Here is a 20,475-nt window from a genome sequence, read left to right as displayed (position 1 = left end):
CGGGTTCACGCCATTTTCCTGCCTCAGCCTCCCCAGCAGCTGGGACTACAGACGCCCGCCGCCACGCCCAGCTAATTTTTGTATTTTTAGTAGAGATGGGGTTTCTCTGTGTTAGCCAGGATGGTATCGATCTCCTGACCTTATGATCCGCCCCCCCTCGGCCTCCCAAAGTGCTGGGATTACAGGCGTGAGCCACCGCGCCCGGCCTCAAAACTCTTAATGTTTTACATGTAAAACAGGGTTTAGGCCCAGGGTTTTCACTTATGCCAATGTCCAGTTGGACATTCTAAAGTTGTGCCTGAGGCTGGGTGCAGTGGCTCACGCCTGTAATCCCAGAACTTTGGGAGGCGGAGGCTGACGGATCACTTGAGTCCAGGAGTTTAAGACCAGCCTGGGCGACATGGAGAAACCCTGTCTCTACAAAAAAATACGAAAATTAGCCTAGCCTGGTAGCGTGCGTCTGTGGTCTCAGCTACTTGGGGGGGCTCAGGTGGGAGAGTTGCTGGATCCCTGGAGGTTGAGGCTGCAGTGAGCTGCACTCTAGTCTGGGCAACAGACGGAGACCCTGTCTCAAAGAATAAAAATAAAAACAAAAAAGTTGTGCCAAGCAGGTTTTTATTTCAAGAGGATATCTTGACGTCCATAGCCCTGGCCCACTAAATGCCAACGGGGTCCCCCATCATTGTGAAAATAAAGCAGTGGCCCCCACATTTACAAAGTGCCCCTTGGGGTAGTGCCTTTGCTGTTGGGAACCTCTGGTCTTGGGGTTGTCCTCAGTGGTCGACAGTTCACTGCTGTCGAGCAGAGTTGCTCAGCTTCAGCACCAATGTGAAGATCTGAGCCAGGTTGTGGGGGCTGTCCTGTGCACTGTAGGATGCTAACCAACATCTCCAACCTTCCGCCCATGAAACCCTAGTGGTGCTTCTCCCCCACCCCAGCTGTAACAACCAAATATGTCTCCAGACATTGCTAAATGTCCCCTTGGGGGGCAAAATCACCCCCAGGTGAGATCCACTGCTGTGGAGTGTGGTCCTCCAGGGCTGATGTGCTTTGCACTGAGCCAGGGCCCATCCTCTGCAGGGAGACCGAGCCAGAGGAAGGTGACCGGGATGCTACCGGGGCAGGGCTGCAACAGGATTGACAGGCCTACGGGAGTACAGGGCAGAGGCATTGAACCAGGCCTGGGGCAGGGCTCAGAAGATTTCCTGGAAGAGGTGGCCCCTCTCAGCTAAATCTTTTTAATTTAATTTTATTTATTTTGGGACGGAGTCTCCCACTGTAGCAGAGGCTGGAGTGCAGGGGCGCTGTCTCGGCTCATTGCTAAATCTCTAGAGGAAAGAATTGGCTAGGTGGGTGCAGATTTGGAAGACTTAGTTTGAAAAAAAGAATGTAAACTCTCTCCTTAATACTTTTTAATATCAGTGAGGCATTAAGATGAAAATATTTTGGATATACTAGGTTAAATAAAATACATGACTAAAATTAATTTCACTTGTTTCCTTTTACTTTTTTAATGTGGCTAAAGAAAAACTTGAAACTACATACACGGCTCACATGCTATTTCCATCGGATGATGCTGATCTTGAACATCACCTGACACACAGTAGGTACCCCACAAATATTTGTTGAATGAATACATCTGGAAAACAGTGGCACAGCCCCATCTGAGTTTGTATGGATGGGTCTGGGTTGTGGACACAGAACTGTCATCAGAGAGATGGTGCCCACCATAGCATGGATAGTGTTCGGGCATGGCAGTGGTGTAGGCCTGGGGACACCTTCAGTTTCTCATCCAACACATATTTACTGAGCACATACTACGTGCCATGGAAGGGGAGAGAGCAATGCCATCCTGCAGGAGAAGTGCTCTCCCTAGGGAAGCGAGGGGCATCCAGCTCTGTCTTGGGGTGGGGGCTACAGGAAAGCCCTCTCCTTGAAGGTGTCTGTTTTCTTCCCAAGTGACAACAAAAGGTGGGTGGGCATTAGCTAGGGGAGGAGAAGGCTGCAGGAAGCAGAGGCTACTCTGGGCAAAGGAACAGCACGTTCAAATGCTTGGCAGCAAGCGGGTCTGGTGCTTGTTAGAACAGAAAATTCCCTATGGTTCTGAGCACACCTGGAAGCCGGTGCTGCGGGGTCAGAGGCCTGACGTGGGCAGGGCTTCAGAAGGAAGCCTTGTGAAGGCGCTGGACTCACCCTGAGGGCAGGGGTGCTGTCCCCAGCCCCGGGTTTAAGTTGGGGGGGGCTATTCAGAAAGACCTCCCACTGCTGTGCGGGGCACAGGAGGAGAGCTGAGAAAGACGCCAGAAACTCAGAAGGACAGGGTGGGGTGATGGCGGGGAACGCACAGCCTGGTAGGCAGGATGCGGTGAGGCCCTCAAGGTGCAGTCCCATGACGGCCCCTGGATTTGTCACTTAGGTCCTAGGTGATCTTATGGAGAGCAGCCTACTGGCTGGTGAAGGGGGAGGGCAGACGGGAGGGGGAGACACAGGAGGGGGATGCACTGCATAGGCAGCAGCTCTTCGAATGCCCGCAAGGAGGAAGAAGGGGGTGGTTGGAAGGGAAGGCAGGGCCGGGAGCGCGTGTGTTTTGGGAGCTTTCTCCTGAGGACAGAAGGGACTTTCCCTGGGGGAGCAGTAGTGGCAGGGAGGATGAAGATGGAGGAGGGAGGCATAACACACGTCTGGGTTGCCCTCCGGCCCGCCGCCCATCCCCATCCCACCTCCATGAAAGGGCCCAGCCCCCCGCCTCGCCACAAGGCGGACAGCGAGGATGTGTTCATAGGCTTCCGAGGATTGAGGCCTGCCCGGGGAAAGGGAGCCTCTCCTCCTCTTCCCTCCCTGGGCGGAGTCTCTTGGGAGGGGGGACAGACCTGTGATGCCCTGGCAGGTGGGCTGGGTTAGGGTGGTAGGGAGGGAGCCATTGTGGCTGCTGCTGGCATCGGATCCTGGCCACCCCCGCAGTGCATACCAGAGATCACACACACACGCGTGCACACACGGAGGTCACGCAGGATGTACACATGCACACATAGCGCACAAGGATGTTTCTGTGTACAGGTGTGCACACGCAGCCCACGCAGAATGGACAGGTGCGTGTGTGCACAATGCACTCACACAAAGCTCTCAAGGATGTGAGTACACAGCTCTCAAAGGGCATACATGTGTCTGTGTGCATGCGCGCACAGCTCAGCCGGGAGGGTTACGTGTGTCTGTGTGCACAAGAGGGCCTCACGCAGGGTGTACACATGCGCGCACATGCACAGCGCTCACACAGAGTGTACAGGTGCGCGCGCGCACACAGCTCACAGTGCTTATGTGTCCGTGTATGCACACTCGCAGAGAGCCCACACGGGGACCACTCTCTCTCTGAACACAGAGAGGGCCTGAGAATGCTGGTATCGCAGTTGTTTTTGTCCCCAGTAAAACAACCACTCTCCACCTTCCGCTCTGCTCTCCCCCTCGGGCCCACTCTCTCTCAGGGCCCTGGTCTCTTTCTTTCCACCTGGGTGGTGGCATCCAGGACCTGCCTGAGTTCATTCTCCGCCCCCAGCCCGGCCTGCCCCAGGTGTCGCCGGCAGCCACTGGGAGGCAGTACGAGGCAAGTGCGATGCCGCCCGCGGGCCGTACCCACAAGGCGTCTCCTGCCGGGGCAGGTCCCGCGACAGCTCTGGTGGAAGCAGCTTCCGGCTTCTGCGGTGCGGGCGGAGGTGGCGGGGTCCGCCCTCGCCTTCCAGCCTGTGCGAGGCGGGGCCTGCCCCTAGATGGCCAGATCTCGGCGGCCAGTGGCCGGTGACGCCTTGCCGCGGCCGCTGCCGCCCTCGCGGTGGCTGGCCGGCGCCCGGTGCGCATAGGCGGGCGGGGCGCAGGGCTCGGGGCCGGGGCGCCGGGAGGGCGGGGCCGGCGGCGGAGGTGGGGGCGGCGGCGGCGGCGGCGGCGGCGGGAGCAGCTTCTGCGCCTCTTCGTGTGCACGGTTGCAGCGGTTGTCACGCTCCCCGGCGCGCGGGCGGCCCTTCCAGAGCAGGTGGCCCAGCTCGGCTACGCTGAGCAGAGCCGACAGCAGCCCCACTGCGAAGTAGAAGAGCACGAAGACGGTCTTCTCGGTGGGCCGGCTCACGAAGCAGTCCACCGTGTGCGGACAGGGCGGGCCGGCGCACGCGAAGTGCGGGGCCACGCGGAAGCCGTACAGCAGCGCCTGGCCGCCCAGGAAGGTCAGCTCAGCCAGCAGGCGCAGCGCCACGCTCAGCAGGTAGCAGCGGCGCGCGCGGCGGGCGCGCAGGGCGCACGGCGCGCACTGGGCGTCGGGCAGTCCCGGGGCGCACTGCGCTGCCGCCTCAGCGCCGCCCGCCTCCTTGCCGGCCCGGTGCATGGAGTAGACGACGAACAGCACCGGGGGCGCCGAGAGCAGCAGAATGTGGAAGAGCCAGAAGCGGTAGTGGGAGACCGGGAAGGCGCGGTCGTAGCAGGTCTGGCGACAGCCCGGCTGCAGCGTGTTGCACACGAACTCCTCTTGCTCGTCCTCGAACACGGCGCCGCCCACCGTGGCCAGCACCAGGATGCGGAAGATCAGCATGACCACCAGCCAGAGGCGGCCCACGAGCGGCGACTGCAGCTGCACGGCGTCCAGCAGCGAGCCCAGGAACGCCCACTCCCCCATGGCGCTGGGGACGCGGGGCGGGGAGTCAGGGGATGGGGCAGGTCAGGGACCCCCGCCCCTTCCACGCCTATCGGGATGGGGTCCTTTGGACCTTCTCGGACTTCAGGGTGAGTCGTGAGGTAGGAGAGGCCCGGGTTTAGCGATGAGACCAGTATGAAACGGAGGGCCACGGGAGGGCCCGAGGGGAGCAGGCGACTCTCAGCTATGGGTTCCCTTCTCTTTGGGGTCGATGGGTGCTGGGGAAAATCCCCCATTTGCGTTTTAGCCGCACCCCCTGAGCCGTCTGCGTTCGACCCTGGGATCCTCCAGATCCCGGATTCTTAGGAAGGACCTTGGAGATGAGCTGGGCCAGCCTCTGACTTGCCTGGTGGAAGCGGAAACCCAGCGGTGCCCTTAGCTGTCAAGGATGCTGTGGGAAGAGTGGAGCCTCGAACCCGAGCCTCCAGACCCAATTTGGTGCCCCTGAGAGGAGTGGGAGTGGCAGAGGCAGCGAGACCACTCCTTTCTTGGCCCATCATTTCTCTCACCATTTTTACTGCAGTGAACTCCTTTCAGGGTGGGGGGCTGGTACAGAGGCAACTCCGCTTTCATAACTGTCACAGGGTCCTTTGTCAGAGGTGTCCCTGCCCTCCTACCCCAGCGTGGTGGGAATGCGAGGCCAGGCCTCTCCCTCCTCCCCGGCCTCCTGTGCCTTCAGCCTCCACATCTCCTGAGAGCCTCCCCACCCCACACTTACACAGGTCCCCACACGCCCCTGGTGCCCCTAAACCGCCACCCAACCCCACTCACCCTGGGGCCGGGACTGGGGTGTCAGAGCTGAGCCAGGGACCTTGGGAGGTGGCTGGGACCGGCGCCTCCTGCTCCCTCTTTCATTTTCCCTTTCGGATTTGGCCGGGATGGAGGACAGGACAGGATGGCTGAGAGGGGCTAGCGCTCCCCCTTCTCTTAAAGGAACAGGGTGACCCTGCTGCCTGGCTCCGCCCTTGGGAACAGGCAGGGACCACGCCCCTTGCTGGGCTCTGTGGCCCTCACTTTTTAGCTAAATTTCCATCTGGAAATGGGGGAGGGGGGTAACCACAGCCACATCCTTTATCGAGGAAGCTTGGGGGGGTTCCTAGAAGCCCTTCCCAGACAGACCCTCAGTCTGGAGCCTAGATCCACTATGCACTAACTATGCCCTGTGAAGATGGTCTTCCGGGACAGAGGGAGGTTTGCTGCTGGAGTTTAAGGGGCAGCAAACATCTAACAGCTTCTGGTTCCAGCTCTGCCACTGCTCACCTTGGACAAATCATTCGGCGGTACTGAGCCAAGCTTTCTTGCCTTGTCAACAAAGGCGGCCAGTCCGGCTGACCCCCAAGTTTCCTTCCAGCTTTACATCTTTTTTGGAACAGGGTCTCTCTATGTAGCCCAGGTTGATCTTGAACTCCTGGCTTCAAGTGATCCTCACACCTCAGCCTCCTGAGTAGCTGGAATTCTCTACTTCTTAATATTGAGTTCCCAACCATATTACAGAGAACCAAAAAAACCCTCGTGCCTGCAAAAAAAAAAAAAAAAAAATCCCATATGGAAAACCATTAAAATATCCCAAGTGCCCGGCTTTGGTAGTTAAATAAAATCTTTGGTTTCTTTCCCACTTTTCTGTAATTTCCAGCTTTACTATAATGAACATTTTATTTATTTATTTTTATTTTATTTATTTGTTTGTTTCGAGATGGAGTCCCGCTCTGTCGCCCAGGCTGGAGTGCAGTGGCACGATCTTGGCTGAATACAACCTCCACCTCCCAGGTTCAAGCGATTCTCCTGCCTCAGCCTCCCCAGTAGCTGGAATTACAGGCGTGCGCCACCACGCCCGGCTAATTTTTGTATTTTTAGTAGAGATGGGGTTTTGCCATGTTGGCCAGGTTGATCTCGAACTCCTGACCTCAAATGATCCGCCTACCTCAGCCTCCCAAAGTGCTGGGATTACAGGCGTGAGCTACCTTGCCTGGCCTAACATGTTATTTTATTATTTATTTATTTATTTATTGAGACAGAGTTTTGCTCTTGCTGCCCAGGCTGGAGTGCAGTGGCGTGATCTCAGCTCACCGCAACCTCTGCCTCCCGGATTCAATCGATTCTCCTGCCTCAGCCTCCTGAGTAGCTGGGATTACAGGCATGCGCCACCACGTCCAGCTAATTTTGTATTTTTAGTAGAGACAAGATTTCTCCATGTTGGTCAGGCTGGTCTCGAAATCCTGACCTCAGGTGATCCACCTGCCTCGGCCTCCCAAAGTGCTGGGATTACAGGCTTGAGTCACTGTGCCCGGCCTCATGTTATTTTATAATGTGAAAAATAGAAGACTTCTTTCCCCCCAGAAGGCTCTGAATTGAGAGTTCCCTCCTACTGCCCTGGGTGGCGGGGGAAGCTGTTTTATAGAGAAGGGAGTAAGGGTGACCGACGGTGATCTGAGTGGTCAGGGAGGGGACACCCCAGGCTGAGATGTTTGGTTGTCTGCTCTGCCTTCCTAGGGGTCCGCCTGAGTGCATAGCAAAACCCGCTTCACCTATGCACCTGCTGGGCCAGTCCCCGTGTGGAACCCCGTTAGCTCCATATGCCAACGAGCTCATTTGATTCTCTGTCAGTGGTGGCATGAGGGCACTATTTACGCCAGGGGAAACTGAGACTCAGAGGGTCTAAGCCACTCGCCTGCTGTCACGCAGCTGGTAAATAGCAGATCCAGGCCTATGCGAGGCCCAACTAGTTCTTGAGCCCAAGCTCTTGAGCCTTTCATGGAACTGTCCTCCATCCAGCCTGGCGGGGCTTCCCAGGTGGTGTCCCAGGGCCTGACAGTCCCCAGCAGGGGTTGCCTCTGTGCCAGCCTTGTGTGGGGCTGGTGGGTGCAGGCAATGGAGGGAGGTCATGCCTGTCCCTCTGAGGAAGCGCAGCAGGACTCACCTCCTTGGCCACAGTTCCTCTCCCTGTCAGCCATGGGTGCCTGTGTGGTTTTTCATCTGCTGACGCAGACCCCCAGGTCCACTTTCAGGAAGGGGAAGGCACATACCCTTCACCCACCACTCCCTCCAGCTCAGGGGCCCAGGCCCCGCCGGAAAAACTCTAGGTGAACTCCTGCTTGTGTGTGTTGGGGAACCCACCTGCCCTCGTGCAGGCTTCCCTTGGGAGTGGGCCTGGGTGGGGGACGCTGCCCTGGAGAAAGTCCAAGGGAAAAAGCACATGCTGGAGCCCCAGATTCTGAAAACAGGATGTGGACTGGGGGCGCTGCTGGCCTCCCCTTCCCGACCTCCCTCTGCCCCCAGCAAATATGCTACCCGCCCCCTGCCCCCAGCCACAGGGGCTCAGGGTCACACCTCATCTCCCTTGACTGTCCAGGAATGGTCCCCACCCCGTCCTGTCCCGTGGCTCCTGCTGGGTCAGGCCATTGGCGCCACCTGGAAAAAGCCCATCAGACCTGCGGGAATGGAAAGCAGCTGAGGCGGTGGGCCAGGGTGGGGCGGGAAGTGGAGAGCCCATGGTCACCCTGTGCTGTCCGCAGCCTGTGATGCCACAGGGCCAGACCCAGAGACTCTACAGTCTCAGGCCTGGTCCTCTTTCCCTGATAGCGCCATCCAGCCTGAGAGGAGGTGTCGCTGATGCTGCCTAGATCTGGCAGCCCGTGGCCCCATTCTTGGCCATGCTTAAAGACTGGGGCCGGGGGCCCGGCTCGATGGCTCACGCCTGTAATCCCAGCACTTTGGGAGGCCAAGGCAGGCGGATCACAACGTCAGGAGATCGAGACCATCCTGGCTAACATGGTGAAACCCCGTCTCTACTAAAAAATACAAAAAATTAGCCAGGCGTCATGGTGGGCTCCTGTAGTCCCAGCTATGCGGGAGGCTGAGGCAGGAGAATGGCGTGAACCCGGGAGGTGGAGCTTGCAGTGAGCCGAGATGGCGCCACTGCACTCCAACCTGGGCGACAGCAAGACTCCATCTCAAAAAAACAAAAAAAACAAAAAACTGGGGCTGGGCTGAGAGGCCAATCCTGCCTTGCTCCCGTCTCTGTTCCAGACACCTCTCCCTGGCCATCAGATTGTGGGGCCACTGCTCACGTAAGACACACATGGGTGCACGTATGTGTTTGTACCCAGTAACTATCAGCCATGGTCAACCCCACCATGTTCTTCAACATCACCGCTGACAGCGAGCCCTTGGGCTGTGTCGCCTTCGAGCTGTTTGCAGACAAGTTTCCAAAGACAGCAGAAAACTTCCGTGCTCTGAGCACTGGAGAGAAAGGGTTTGGTTATAAGAGTTCCTGCTTTCACAGAATTATTCCAGGGTTTATGTGTCAGGGTGGTGGCTTCACATGCCATAATGGCACTGGTGGCAAGTCCATCTGCAGGGAGAAACCTGATGATGAGAACTTCTTCCTGAAGCATACAGTCCTGGCATCTTGTCCATGGCAAATGCTGGACCCAACACAAACGGTTCCCAGTTTTTCATCTGCATTACCAAGACTGGTTGGATGGCAAGCATGTGGTCTTTGGCAGGGTGAAAGAAGGCATGAATATTGCAGAGGCCAGGGAGCGCTTTGGGTCCAGGAATGGCAAGACCAGCAAGATCACCATTGCTGACTGTGGACAACTCTGATGAATTTGACTTGTGTTTTATCTTAACCACCAGCCCATTCCTTCTGTAGCTCAGGAGGGCACCCTCCACCCCATTTGCTCACAGTATCCTAGAATCTTTGTGCTCTCGTTCAGTTCCCTTTGAGTTCCCTGTTTTCCTTGTTCCTTTCCATGCCTAGCTGGATTGCAGAATTAAGCTTATGATTATGAAATAAAAACTAAGTAAATAAAAATAAATTATTTGTAAGGCCTGGCATGGTAGCTCATGCCTGTAATCCCAGCATTTTGGGAGGCCGAGGCGGGCGGATCACCTGAGGTCAGGAGTTCGAGACCAGCCTGGCCAACATGGTGAAATCCCATCTCTACTAAAAAATACAAAAATTAGTTGGGCATGGTGGCACATGCCTGTATTCCCAGCTATTCAGGAGAATCGCTTGAACTAGGAGGTGGAGGTTGCAGTGAGCCAAGATCGCGCCACTGCACTCCAACCTCGGCGACAGAGGGAGACTCTATCTCAAAAAAAAAAAAAAAAAATTATTTGTAGAGATGAGGGTCTTGCCGTGTTGCCCAGGCTGGCCTGGAACTCCTGGGCTCAATTGATCCACCAGCCTTGGCCTCTCAAAGTGCTAGGATCACAAGTGTAAGCCACCACACCTGGCCACTTATTTTTTACTGTTATTTATTTATTTATTTATTTATTTGTTTGTTTATTCTATTTACTGACATTCTTGAGCCATCACACTGCTGTTTTGTCTCCTGTGCCCTGCTAACATTTTAAAAAGTCCTTACAGAAATGCTGTCTTTTCATGAGGCTTTCCCCAGCTGCCCTAGCAGAAATTTACCCCTCTGTTTCCTGTCCCTTCTCAGCTTTATTTCCTTTGTACTGACTGCTGCATAACTATACACACACACACACACACACACACACACACACACACACACACAGACACACACACACACAGACACAGACACACACACACACACACATACATATAGAGAGAGAGACGGAGTCTCGCTCTGTCACCCAAGCTGGAGTGCAATGGCACGATCTCAGTTCACTGCAACCTCCGCCTCCCAGGTTCAAGCAGTTCTGCCTCAGCCTCCCGAGTAGCTGGGATTACAGGCACCCACCGCCATGCCCAGCTAATTTTTGTATTTTTAGTAGTGACGAGGTTTTACCATGTTGGCCAGGCTGGTCTGGAACTCCTGACCTCAAATAATCCACCCCCCTCGGCTTCCCAAAGTGCTGGGATTATAGGGGTGAGCCACCGCGCCTGGCCAACGTTATCTTTTCCTTTTTTCTTTTTTGAGACGGAGTCTCGCTCTGTCGCCCAGGCTGGAGTGCAGTGGCGCAATCTCGGCTCATTGCAAGCTCCGCCTCCCGGGTTCACGCCATTCTCCTGCCTCAGCCTCTCCGAGTAGCTGGGACTACAGGTGCCCGCCACCACGCCCAGCTAATTTTTGTATTTTTAGTAGACACAGGGTTTCACTGTGGTCTCGATCTCCTGACCTCGTGATCCGCCCGCCTCGGCCTCCCAAAGTGCTGGGATTACAAGCGTGAGCCACTGCGCCCGGCCCAACGTTATCTTTTTCTTACGTATCCTGTTTAGCGTCCATCTCTCCCATTAGCACAGGTGATCCACAGGGAAGGAATTTTTGGTGCTCTGCCTACTCTCCCGTCCCCAGAACCTAGAATGGTTGGGGGCACACAGTGGATGCTCAGTAGATGTTTGTTGGGTGGATGAATGAATGAAGTGGGTGGAAGTTTCTGCCCTAAGGTGATAAGAACTCTGTGTGTCTCAGGTCTCAACTGCTGGCTCTGGTCTCCTCTAGGACTGTGGGCATTTAAGCGGCCAATCAAGTCTCAGGTCAGCAATCAGAATTTCCCATCCTAGATAGAAATCAGAACTCAAAAATTGATTCATGGTAAACACCTGCCCCCAGCTCCGCTGGCCTTGGGTCCGTGTCTGGGTGGGAGAGGGAAGGGGTGGAGGGCGGCAGAGTTGACTCTTCTTGGTCCCTTCTAGTCCTTCTGCACCCTCCCCAACCTGCCTGCAGCTTCTGACCCTTCATATTCTTCCCAGTGCCCCGAAAACCTTCCAGACCAGATGACTTCTGCCACCCCAGGGTGGCCACACCTCCTGGCTCTTGCCTTGGAGCTTGCCTTTGGCTCCCTATGGACCCCTGGGGCCCTGCGTTTTCAACACCTGGGACCCGCCTTCACATCTAGCCTTTGCTCCCTCCTTTGGCGCCATGATTATTTAAGATTAGGTTTGGGGCCAGGTGCGGTGGCTCATGCCTGTAATCCCAGCACTTCGGGAGGCTGAGGCGGGTGGATCACGAGGTCAGGAGATTGAGACCGTCCTGGCTAACACACGGTAAAACCCCGTCTCTACTAAAAATACAAAAAAATTAGCCAGGTGTGGTGGCGGGCACCTGTAGTCTCAGCTATTTGGGAGGCTGAGGCAGGAGAATGGCGTGAACCCGGGAGGTGGAGGTTGCAGTGAGCCGAGATCTCGCCACTGTACTCCAGCCTGGATGACAGAGCGAGACACCGTCTCAAAAAAAAAAAAAAAGATTAGGTTTGGATGGAACAACAATTCGAAACAGTGGCTTATGCAAGACAGAAGTTGGTTTCTCTCTCACATAAAAACTCTGCCCCAGCTGGGAGCGGTGGCTCACGCCTGTAATCCTAGCACTTTGGGAGGCCTAGAGGGGCGGATAACCTGAGGTCAGGAGTTCAAGACCAGCCTGGCCAACATGGCGAAACCCCTTCTCTACTAAAAATACAAAAATTAGCGGGGCATGGTGGTGCACGCCTGTAATCCTAGCTACTCAGGAGGCTAAAGCAGGAGAATCGCTTGAACCCCGGGGCGTAAGTTGCAGTGAGCCGCGACATTGCACTCTAGCCTGGGCAACAGAGCGAAACGTGGTCTTAAAAAAAAAAGGGGGCTGGGCGCGGTGGCTCACACCTGTAATCCTAGCACTTTGGGAGGCCGAGGTGGGCGGATCACCTGAGGTCAGGAGTTCAAGACCAACCTGGCCAACATAGTGAAACCCAGGCTCTACTAATAGCCGGGCGTGGTGGCATGTGCCTGTAATCCCAGCTACTCGGGAGGCTGAGGCAGGGGAATCGCTCGAACTCAGGAGGCAGAAATTGTAGTGCGCCCAGATTGCGACACTGCACTCCAGCCTGGGAGACAGAGAGAGACTATCTCAAAAGAAAAAAAAAGCTCTGCCCCATGGAGTCCTCAGGGGCGCGGGCACCTCGCGGCCCCTCCCACAGCCCCATGCGCTCTCACTCTCTCTCTTTCCCTCTGGCTCGCTCGCTCTCTCTCTCTCCCCCTGTCTCAGAAAAGGGCCAGGAAGTGGCCACTTTACCGATTTGCTCACATGTCATTGGGTAGGATGAGCCCCACGACCACACCTATCCGCAAGGGATGCTGGGAAATGTTGTCTTTATTCTTGTGCCCAGGAGGGAGCAGGGAGACTCCCTCGTTGTCACAGATCTGCTTCTGGCATTGGTCCCCCACGCTGACATGGGTCGTTGGACTCACTGGGTTCCTCCCAAGTCATTGCCCCCATTAGCTGCTCTGGAGGAAGAAGGAAGCCTCCACAGTCTTGCCTGTCACCTTGTCCCTAGGCCCTTCCAAACCATTGCACCTCTGGGCTTTCCTTCACACCCCTCTGCCAAGCCTCATCCCTTCTTTACTGTCCTTGGGCAGAAGGGTCATTTCCTCCAAGGGGAGCGCCTGCGTTTTCACCCATTTTTAGGTTGCACATGTAGCAACCTTGCTCTGGAAAGACAATGACTGTATCTGAAGGTGGCTGGGGCCTGCGGTAGCCTCTTCTTAGTGACCAAGGGGCTTGGGAGTCCCTTTCTTCCTTTCCTTGAAAGCCCTTCTTTTTCTTGAAAGAGTGAACTGACAGGTGAGAGAAACTGCTTTGGGATTGGGGCTGGGGCAGGGGAAGGATTTGAGTCATCAAGAGGCATTTTTCAGAGTCCCTCCCCTGCACCCCCCCCCCACCACCCCTTCACCGTGTGGCTCTGAATGGCCTGTGTTTTTGTACATGTCAAGGTGTGTAAGCAATCACTATCACTGCCTGTAGCCTGGGGTCCCGATCCTTTTTCCATCACCCCAGCCTCATGATCCTGGACTTGGGCTGGGATTGAGAGTACTCTGAGGTCCCTTCCCTTCCAGAGTCTCTCAAGGCGGACTAAGCAGGTCAGTAGTGCAATCAGGTCAGCTCAAGATCAGTGGACCCACAGACCATTGAAGCTCCTTCCCTGAAAGCAATTCTGGACCCAAAGGGCTGTGCTTGGCACAGGCCCTGGAAAGTTACTAGGGGCAGAAGACAAGGTCGTCTATGGATGGAGCTTCCTTTCTTCTACCTAGAAACTGTCAAGCGCATCCGTGTGAAGAGAACACGAACAGGCTTTGTGTGAGCAACAAGGCTGTTTATTCACTTGGGTGCAAGTGGGCTGAGTCTGAAAAGAGAGTCAGTGAAGAGAGATGGGAAAGGGGTTGCTTTATAGGAGTTGGGTAGGTAATGGAAAATTACAGTAAAAGGTGGTTATCTATTGTTAGCAGAGGAGGGGGTCACAAGGTACATGGTGGGGAGATCATAAGACTCATTCATTGTCCAGAAGAAGAACGTCACAAGGTCGATTGATCAGTTAAGGTAGGGCAGGGACAAGTCACAATGGTGGAATGTTGTAATGTTGGTTAATCAGTTAAGGCAGGAACTGGCTGTTTTACTTCTTTTGTGGTTTTTCAGCTGCCCCAGACTTCTTGGCTCCTGCAGGCCATCTGGACGTATATGTGTGGGTCACAGGGGTTGTAATGGCTGAGCTTCGGCTCAGAGGCCTGACAAAAACAACATTTATGGGTATAATATCTTTTTACACTCACCATGATGTATTGGAGCTACCTTGAGCCCAGTGAAGATATCGTCTGTAATGGTTAATACTGAGTGTCAACTTGATTGGATTGAAGGATAAATCCTGGGTGTGTCTGCGAGGGTGTTGCCAAAGGAGATTAACATTTGAGTCAGTGGGCTGGGAAAGGCAGACCCACCCTTAATCTGGGTGGGCACAATCTAATTAGCTGCCAGCACAGCTAGAATATGAGCAGGCAGAAAAATGTGAAAAGAGCGATTGGCCTAGCCTCCCAGCCTACATCTTTCTCCCATACTGGATGCTTCCTGACCCCCAACTCCAAATTCTTCAGTTTTGGAACTTGGACTGGCTCTCCTTGCTCCTCAGCCTGCAGATATGGCCTATTGTGAGAACTTGTGATCATGTGAGTAAATACTTAATAAAATTCCCGTTATATATATCTATTCCACTAGTTCTCTCCCTCTAGAGAACCGTGACTAATACATTGTCTCACCCAAGAGAACACAGATCTGACTCCTGAAAGTACCCAGCAAGTAAGAGGGAATGTACCATGATGCAACTGCTTTGAAAACCAGCTCCTCGGTTTCTTATGAAGTTAAACATACACTTAACATGTGACTCGACAATTCCACTCCTACGTATCTACCCAAGAGAAATGACAAGTTATGTCTAGAAAAGGATATGTACTCTAATGTTTATTACAGCTTTATTCATAATGAGCCCAAACTGGAAACAGCCCAGATGTCCATCAACAGGTGAATGGAGAAACAAGATGATACCATGGAAAAATATTCAGCAATAAAAAAAAAGAAGGGCCAGGGCCCTTGGTCTTGATCTCCTGAACTCGTGATCCACCCGCCTCGGCCTCCCAAAGTGCTGGGATTACAGGCGTGAGTCACCGCACCCGGCCAACATGGATGCATTTCTAAAACATGCTGAATGAAAGAAGCCAGACACAAAAGCATACATACTGTGATTTCATGTATATGAAGTTCTAGAATAGGTGAATGTAATCTGTAATGCTGGAAATCAAATTAGTGTTTTTCTGGGGCCAGGGGTTGAAGAGGCACATAAGAACTTTTTGGGGTGATGGAAATGCTTTATATCTTGATTGTGATTGTGGTTGTTCAAGCAGATACATTTACCATTTACAGCCATACCACCCTGAACTTGGAAGCTAAGCAGGGTTGGGCCTGGTTAGCACTTGGAAGGGAGGAGTTTACCTTTATCAAAAAGTCATCAATCTTTACACTTGGAATGAGTGCATTTTATGGCCGGGTGCGGTGGCTCATGCCTGTAATCCCAGCACTTTGGGAGGCTGAATTGGGTGGATCACCTGAGGTAAGGAGTTCAAGACCAGCCTGGCCAACATGGTGAAACCCCATCTCCATTGAAAATACAAAAATTAGCCAGGTGTGGTGGAGGGTGCCTGTGGTCTGAGCTACTCGGGAGGCTGAAGCAGGAGAATTGCTTCAACGCAGGAGGCAGAGATTGCAGTCAGCTGAGATCGCACCACTTCACTCTAGCCTGGGTGACAGAGTGAGACTCTGTCTGAAAACAACAACAACAACAACAACAAAACAAGAATGGGTGCATTTTATTTAAGTAAATTACAACTCAAGGTTGATTAAAAAGAAAAAAGCAATGCATATCTGTGCTGAAAATCATTGAGGCGACAATGAAAACAGAGAGTAAGGCTTTCTCTAAGTCATCATCACACATCTCTCTCTCACCTCTCCGGTGGACTTCTTTCCTTCTTCTCCCCCTCCTCCTTCTTTTTGTCTTCCTACACTCCACACTGTTCACCCTCTCCTCTTTTGTTGCCTGTCTTTTCCCTGTTCTTTATGAAATAGAGTAATCTGGCTTGCTCCTGATGATGCAGGACAGGCGAGCCCCAAAAGTGAGGCTTAGCCCAAGAGTTTTTGGCTTTGCCCAGGAAAGAATTTAAGGGTGAGCTGGTGGTGGTAGCAATTTTTATTGACGCATCGGTGCACAGCAGCAGCAGAGGTGCTGCTCCATGCGGAGCGGGTCTACCCCATAGGCAATGTGCCCAGAGAAGCAGCTCAGAGGCAGGTCTGCACTCACATGCATACCCACTTTTAGTTATATGCAAATTAAGGGGAGGTTTATGCAGAAATTTTTAGGAAAAGGATGGTAACTTCCTGGTGGTCAGGTTGTTGCCATGGAAAGGGGCGGTAACTCCCCTGGGTGTTGCCATGGCAATGGGAAACTGACAGGGCCCACTGGTGGGCGCTGATGGAAAGCTGCTTCCGCTCATCCCTATTTTAGCTAGTCCTCAATTTTGTCCGGTGTCCGAGGCCCGCCCGCAGAGTCGAGTCCCGCCTCCTACCTCACGATCAGTTTTGAGTTTCTAATGTTTGAGTTACACACTTTCCCCCCCTTTTTGTGGAGAATAGGTTCTAGCTATATTGCCCAGGCAGGTCTGAACTCCTGGGCTCAGGATATCTGCCCACCTCTGCCTCTTTAAGAACTGGGATTCCAGGCGTGAGCCACAGCGCCCGGCGAGTTTCTAATGTTTGAAAGGGATTTTGTGCTCAAAATCAGTATCCTTGGGTTTGAATTTATTTAGTTGATTAAAACTTTAAATTTTAAAAAATCTAATTTTTTCCTTTTAAGCCTTCAGGTCCAACTTACACAATTTGTTATTCTAGTTATACATTTAATAATTTGGGGCCGGGCGCCGTGGCTCACGCCTGTAATCCCAGTGAGAGGTGACAGCTTGCTGGCAGCCCTCGCTCCCTCTCGGCGCCTCCTCTGCCTGGGCTCCCACTTTGGCGGCACTTGAGGAGCCCTTCAGCCCACCGCTGCACTGTGGGAGTCCCTTTCTGGACTGGCCAAGGTCGGAGCCGGCTCCCTCAGCTTGCAGGGAGGTGTGGAGGGAGAGGCGCGAGCGGGAACCGGGGCTGCGCGCGGCGCTTGCGGGCCAGCTGGAGTTCCAGGTGGGCGTGGGCTTGGCGGGCCCTGCACTCGGAGCGGCCGGCCGGCCCTGCCGACCCCGGGCAATGAGTGGCTTAGCACCCGGGCCAGCGGCTGCGGAGGGTGTGCTGGGTCCCCCAGCAGTGCTGGCCCACTGGCACTGCGCTCAATTTCTCGCCGGGCCTTAGCTGCCTCCCCGCGGGGCAGGGCTCGGTACCTGCAGCCCGCCATGCCTAAGCCTCCCCTCCCGTGGGCTCCTGTGCGGCCCAAGCCTCTGCGACGAGCGCCGCACCCTGCTCCACGGGGCCCAGTCCCATCGACTACCCAAGGGCTGAGGAGTGCGGGCACACGGGTGCGGGACTGGCAGGCAGCTCCACCTGCAGCCCCGGTGCGGGATCCACTGGGTGAAGCCAGCTGGGCTCCTGAGTCTGGTGGGGACTTGGAGAACGTTTATGTCTGGCCTAGGGGATTGTAAATACACTAATCGGCACTCTGTATCTAGCTCAGGGTTTGTGAATGCACCAATCGACACTCTGTATCTAGCTACTCTGGTGGGGACTTGGAGAACCTTTATGTCTAGCTAAGGGACTGTAAATACACCAATCGGCACTCTGTATCTAGCTCAAGGTTTGTAAACACACCAATCAGCACCCTGTGTCTAGCTCAGGGTTTGTGAATGCACCAATTGACACTTTGTATCTAGCTACTCTGGTGGGGACTTGCAGAACCTTTGTGTGCACACTTTATATCTAGCTAATCTAGTGGGGAGGTGGAGAACTTTTGTGTCTAGCTCAGGGATTGTAAACGCACCAATCAGCACCCTGTCAAAAACGGACCAATCAGCTCTCAGTAAAATGGACCAATCAGCAGGATGCGGGTGGGGCCAGATAAGAGAATAAAAGCAGGCTCCCCGAGGTAGCAGTGGCAACATGTTCGGGTGCCTTACCAGGGTGTGGAGGGTTTGTTCTTTCACTCTTTGCAATAAATCTTGCTGCTGTTTCTGTGGGTCTGCTCTGCGTTTATGAGCTGTAACACTCATTGTGAAGGTTTACGGCTTCACTCCTGAAACCAGTGAGACTACGAACCCACTGGGAGGAACCAATAACAACACACGCGCCGCCTTAAGAGCTGTAACATTCACCGCTGAGGTCCGCAGCTTCACTCCTGAGCCAGTGAGACCAGGAACGCACCAGAAGGAAAAAACTCCAAACACATCTGAACATCAGAAGGAACAAACTCCGGACACGCCGCATTTAAGAACTGTGACGCTCACCGTGAGGGTCCATGGCTTCATTCTTGAAGTAAGTGAGACCAAGAACCCACCGATTCTGGACACACCAGCACTTTGGGAGGCCGAGGCCAGCGGATTGCCTGAGCTCGGGAGTTTGAGACCAGCTGGGTAACATGATGAAACCCTGTCTCTACAATACAAAAAATTAGCAGGGCGTGGTGGCGTGGGCCTGTAATCCCAACTACTCTGGAGGCTGAGGCAGGAGAATTGCTTGAACCTGGGAGCCGGAGGTTGCAGTGAACTGAGATCGTGCCACTGCACTCCAGCCTGGGCAACAGAGCAAGACTGTCTCCAAACAAAATAATATTAATAAATAATAATAAAAATAAGAATAATCACTTTCACGTATTATCTAATTTTTAATTAGCTCACACTTTTGAGAAGTCAAATTTGCCTAAGCAATGAACACCTAATTGATGACATTTCTAAACACTTCTAATGTCTGATGGAGCAGACGTGCAACTCTAACAAAATAATATCTTCCTATGCATTAAAACGACTCTTGTAAACTGAATAAACCAAATTTACAAATGTAATTCACGTGCGTTTTTCTTTTTCTTTTTTTTTTTTTGAGTTGGAGTAGTCTTGCTCTGTCGCCCAGGCTGGAGTGCAGTGGCATGATCTCAGCTCACTGCAACCTCCACCACCCGGGTTCAAGCGATTCTCCTGCCTCATCCTCCTGAGTAGCTGGGATTATAGGCATGCGCCACCATGCCCAGCTAATTTTTGTAGTTTTGTAGAGACAGGGTTTCCCCATATTGGCGAGGCTGGTCTCGAACTCCTGACCTCAAGTGATCCTCCCACCTCGGTCTCCCAAAGTGTTGGAATTACAGGCGTGAGCCACCGCACCTCACCCTAATTCAGGTTCTTTTAAATTTTCTAATAATGTTATAATGTTTACAAATTTAATCAAGTTCCTTAAGCCTTTCAATGTAAAATCATACCTAAAAAATTGTGCATTTAAATTGAAAAAAACAGCCGGGTTCCAAGATTTGAGGGAGAGTAAAAACCAAAACCAAAACAAACAGCTGGGTGTAGGCGTGGTGGCAAGTGTCTGTAGTCCCAGCTGCACAGGAGGCCTAGATGAGAGGCTCATTTGAGCCCAGGTAGTAGAGGCTGCAGTGAGCCATAGTCGTGCCATTGCATTCCAGCCGTGGTGACAGAGCAAGACTCTGTCTCTTAAAAAAAAAAATTGAAATTACAAGGCAAATCTGAAAGATTCTCTAATGTGACAGGTTGAAAGAATGTTACATTCTCTTAAACATTAGAGACATTTAAAATATGCAATACAGACACATTATCCTGATGACTTTTAACACTAAATTATAAATACTATGGGTTTGATTACCTTATCATTTCCATATTATTTCTTTACCCTCAAGCATGTAAAGTCATCTACCCCACCCTGAACAGTTTGACCATGTCAGGTGGACTGAGGATTTCTACATTAAAAATAAATGAAGACTGAGATTTACGGTTAGTGATTCAAGGCTGAGATTTGGGACCAGGTTGCTCCTTTTTTTTTTTTTTTTTTTTTTTTTTTGACAGAGTCTTGCTCTGTTGCCCAGGCTGGAGTGCAATGGTGCGATCTTGGTTCACTGCAACCTCCGCCTCTTGGGTTCAAGCGATTCTCCTGCCTCAGCCTCCTGAGTAACTGGGATTACAGGCATGTGCCACCACGGCTGGCTAATTTTTTTTTTTTTTTTTTTTAGTAGAGATGGGGTTTCACCATATTGGCCAGGCTGGTCTTAAACTCCTGACCTCGCGATCTGCCCACCTCAGCCTCCTAAAGCACTGGGATTACAGGCGTGAGCCACCGCATCCGGCCCAGGTTGCTCCTTTTCTTGTAGTTGAGCCTGTCTGTTTTATCAGCAGCAGTCCCCAAGTTCACCCCTTTCAGTGGGAATTTGTTTTATACCTCACTTTGTCTAATTGTTCACTCACGATTAGGTTCAAGTTAAGTCTTTTTGGCAAGGATACTCCATGAGTGATGATGTATGCTTCCCATTGCATCACATCAGGAGCGCATTATGGCATTTGGTCTCATTACTGGTGTGCCAAGTTTGATCACTTAGTTAATGTGGTGTCTGCC

General features: G+C 53.0%; 1 protein-coding gene and 1 pseudogene across 1 annotated transcript; one reads left to right on the top strand and one right to left on the bottom strand.

Moving 5' to 3' along the window:
• Window positions 1-1,492: 1,492 nt before the first annotated feature.
• GJD3 (gap junction protein delta 3) lies at window positions 1,493-6,314 on the bottom strand. Its single transcript, XM_012497602.2, has one exon. The coding sequence runs from the start codon at window positions 4,652-4,654 to the stop codon at window positions 3,758-3,760; it is 897 nt and encodes a 298-aa protein (XP_012353056.1). The 5' UTR covers window positions 4,655-6,314; the 3' UTR covers window positions 1,493-3,757.
• A 2,279-nt stretch (window positions 6,315-8,593) lies between these two features.
• LOC100584456 lies at window positions 8,594-9,467 on the top strand (annotated as a pseudogene).
• Window positions 9,468-20,475: the final 11,008 nt, after the last annotated feature.

Source organism: Nomascus leucogenys, unplaced genomic scaffold (genome assembly GCF_006542625.1).
Source record: "Nomascus leucogenys isolate Asia unplaced genomic scaffold, Asia_NLE_v1 Super-Scaffold_285, whole genome shotgun sequence".
In the NCBI taxonomy this organism is placed as follows: domain Eukaryota; kingdom Metazoa; phylum Chordata; class Mammalia; order Primates; family Hylobatidae; genus Nomascus; species Nomascus leucogenys.
This window is presented reverse-complemented; position numbering and strand designations above follow the sequence as displayed.

Coding starts and splice junctions, on each gene's coding strand:
- GJD3 (XM_012497602.2), bottom strand. CDS start 4,654: ATGGGGGAGTGGGCGTTCCTGGGCTCGCTGCTGGACGCCGTGCAGCTG.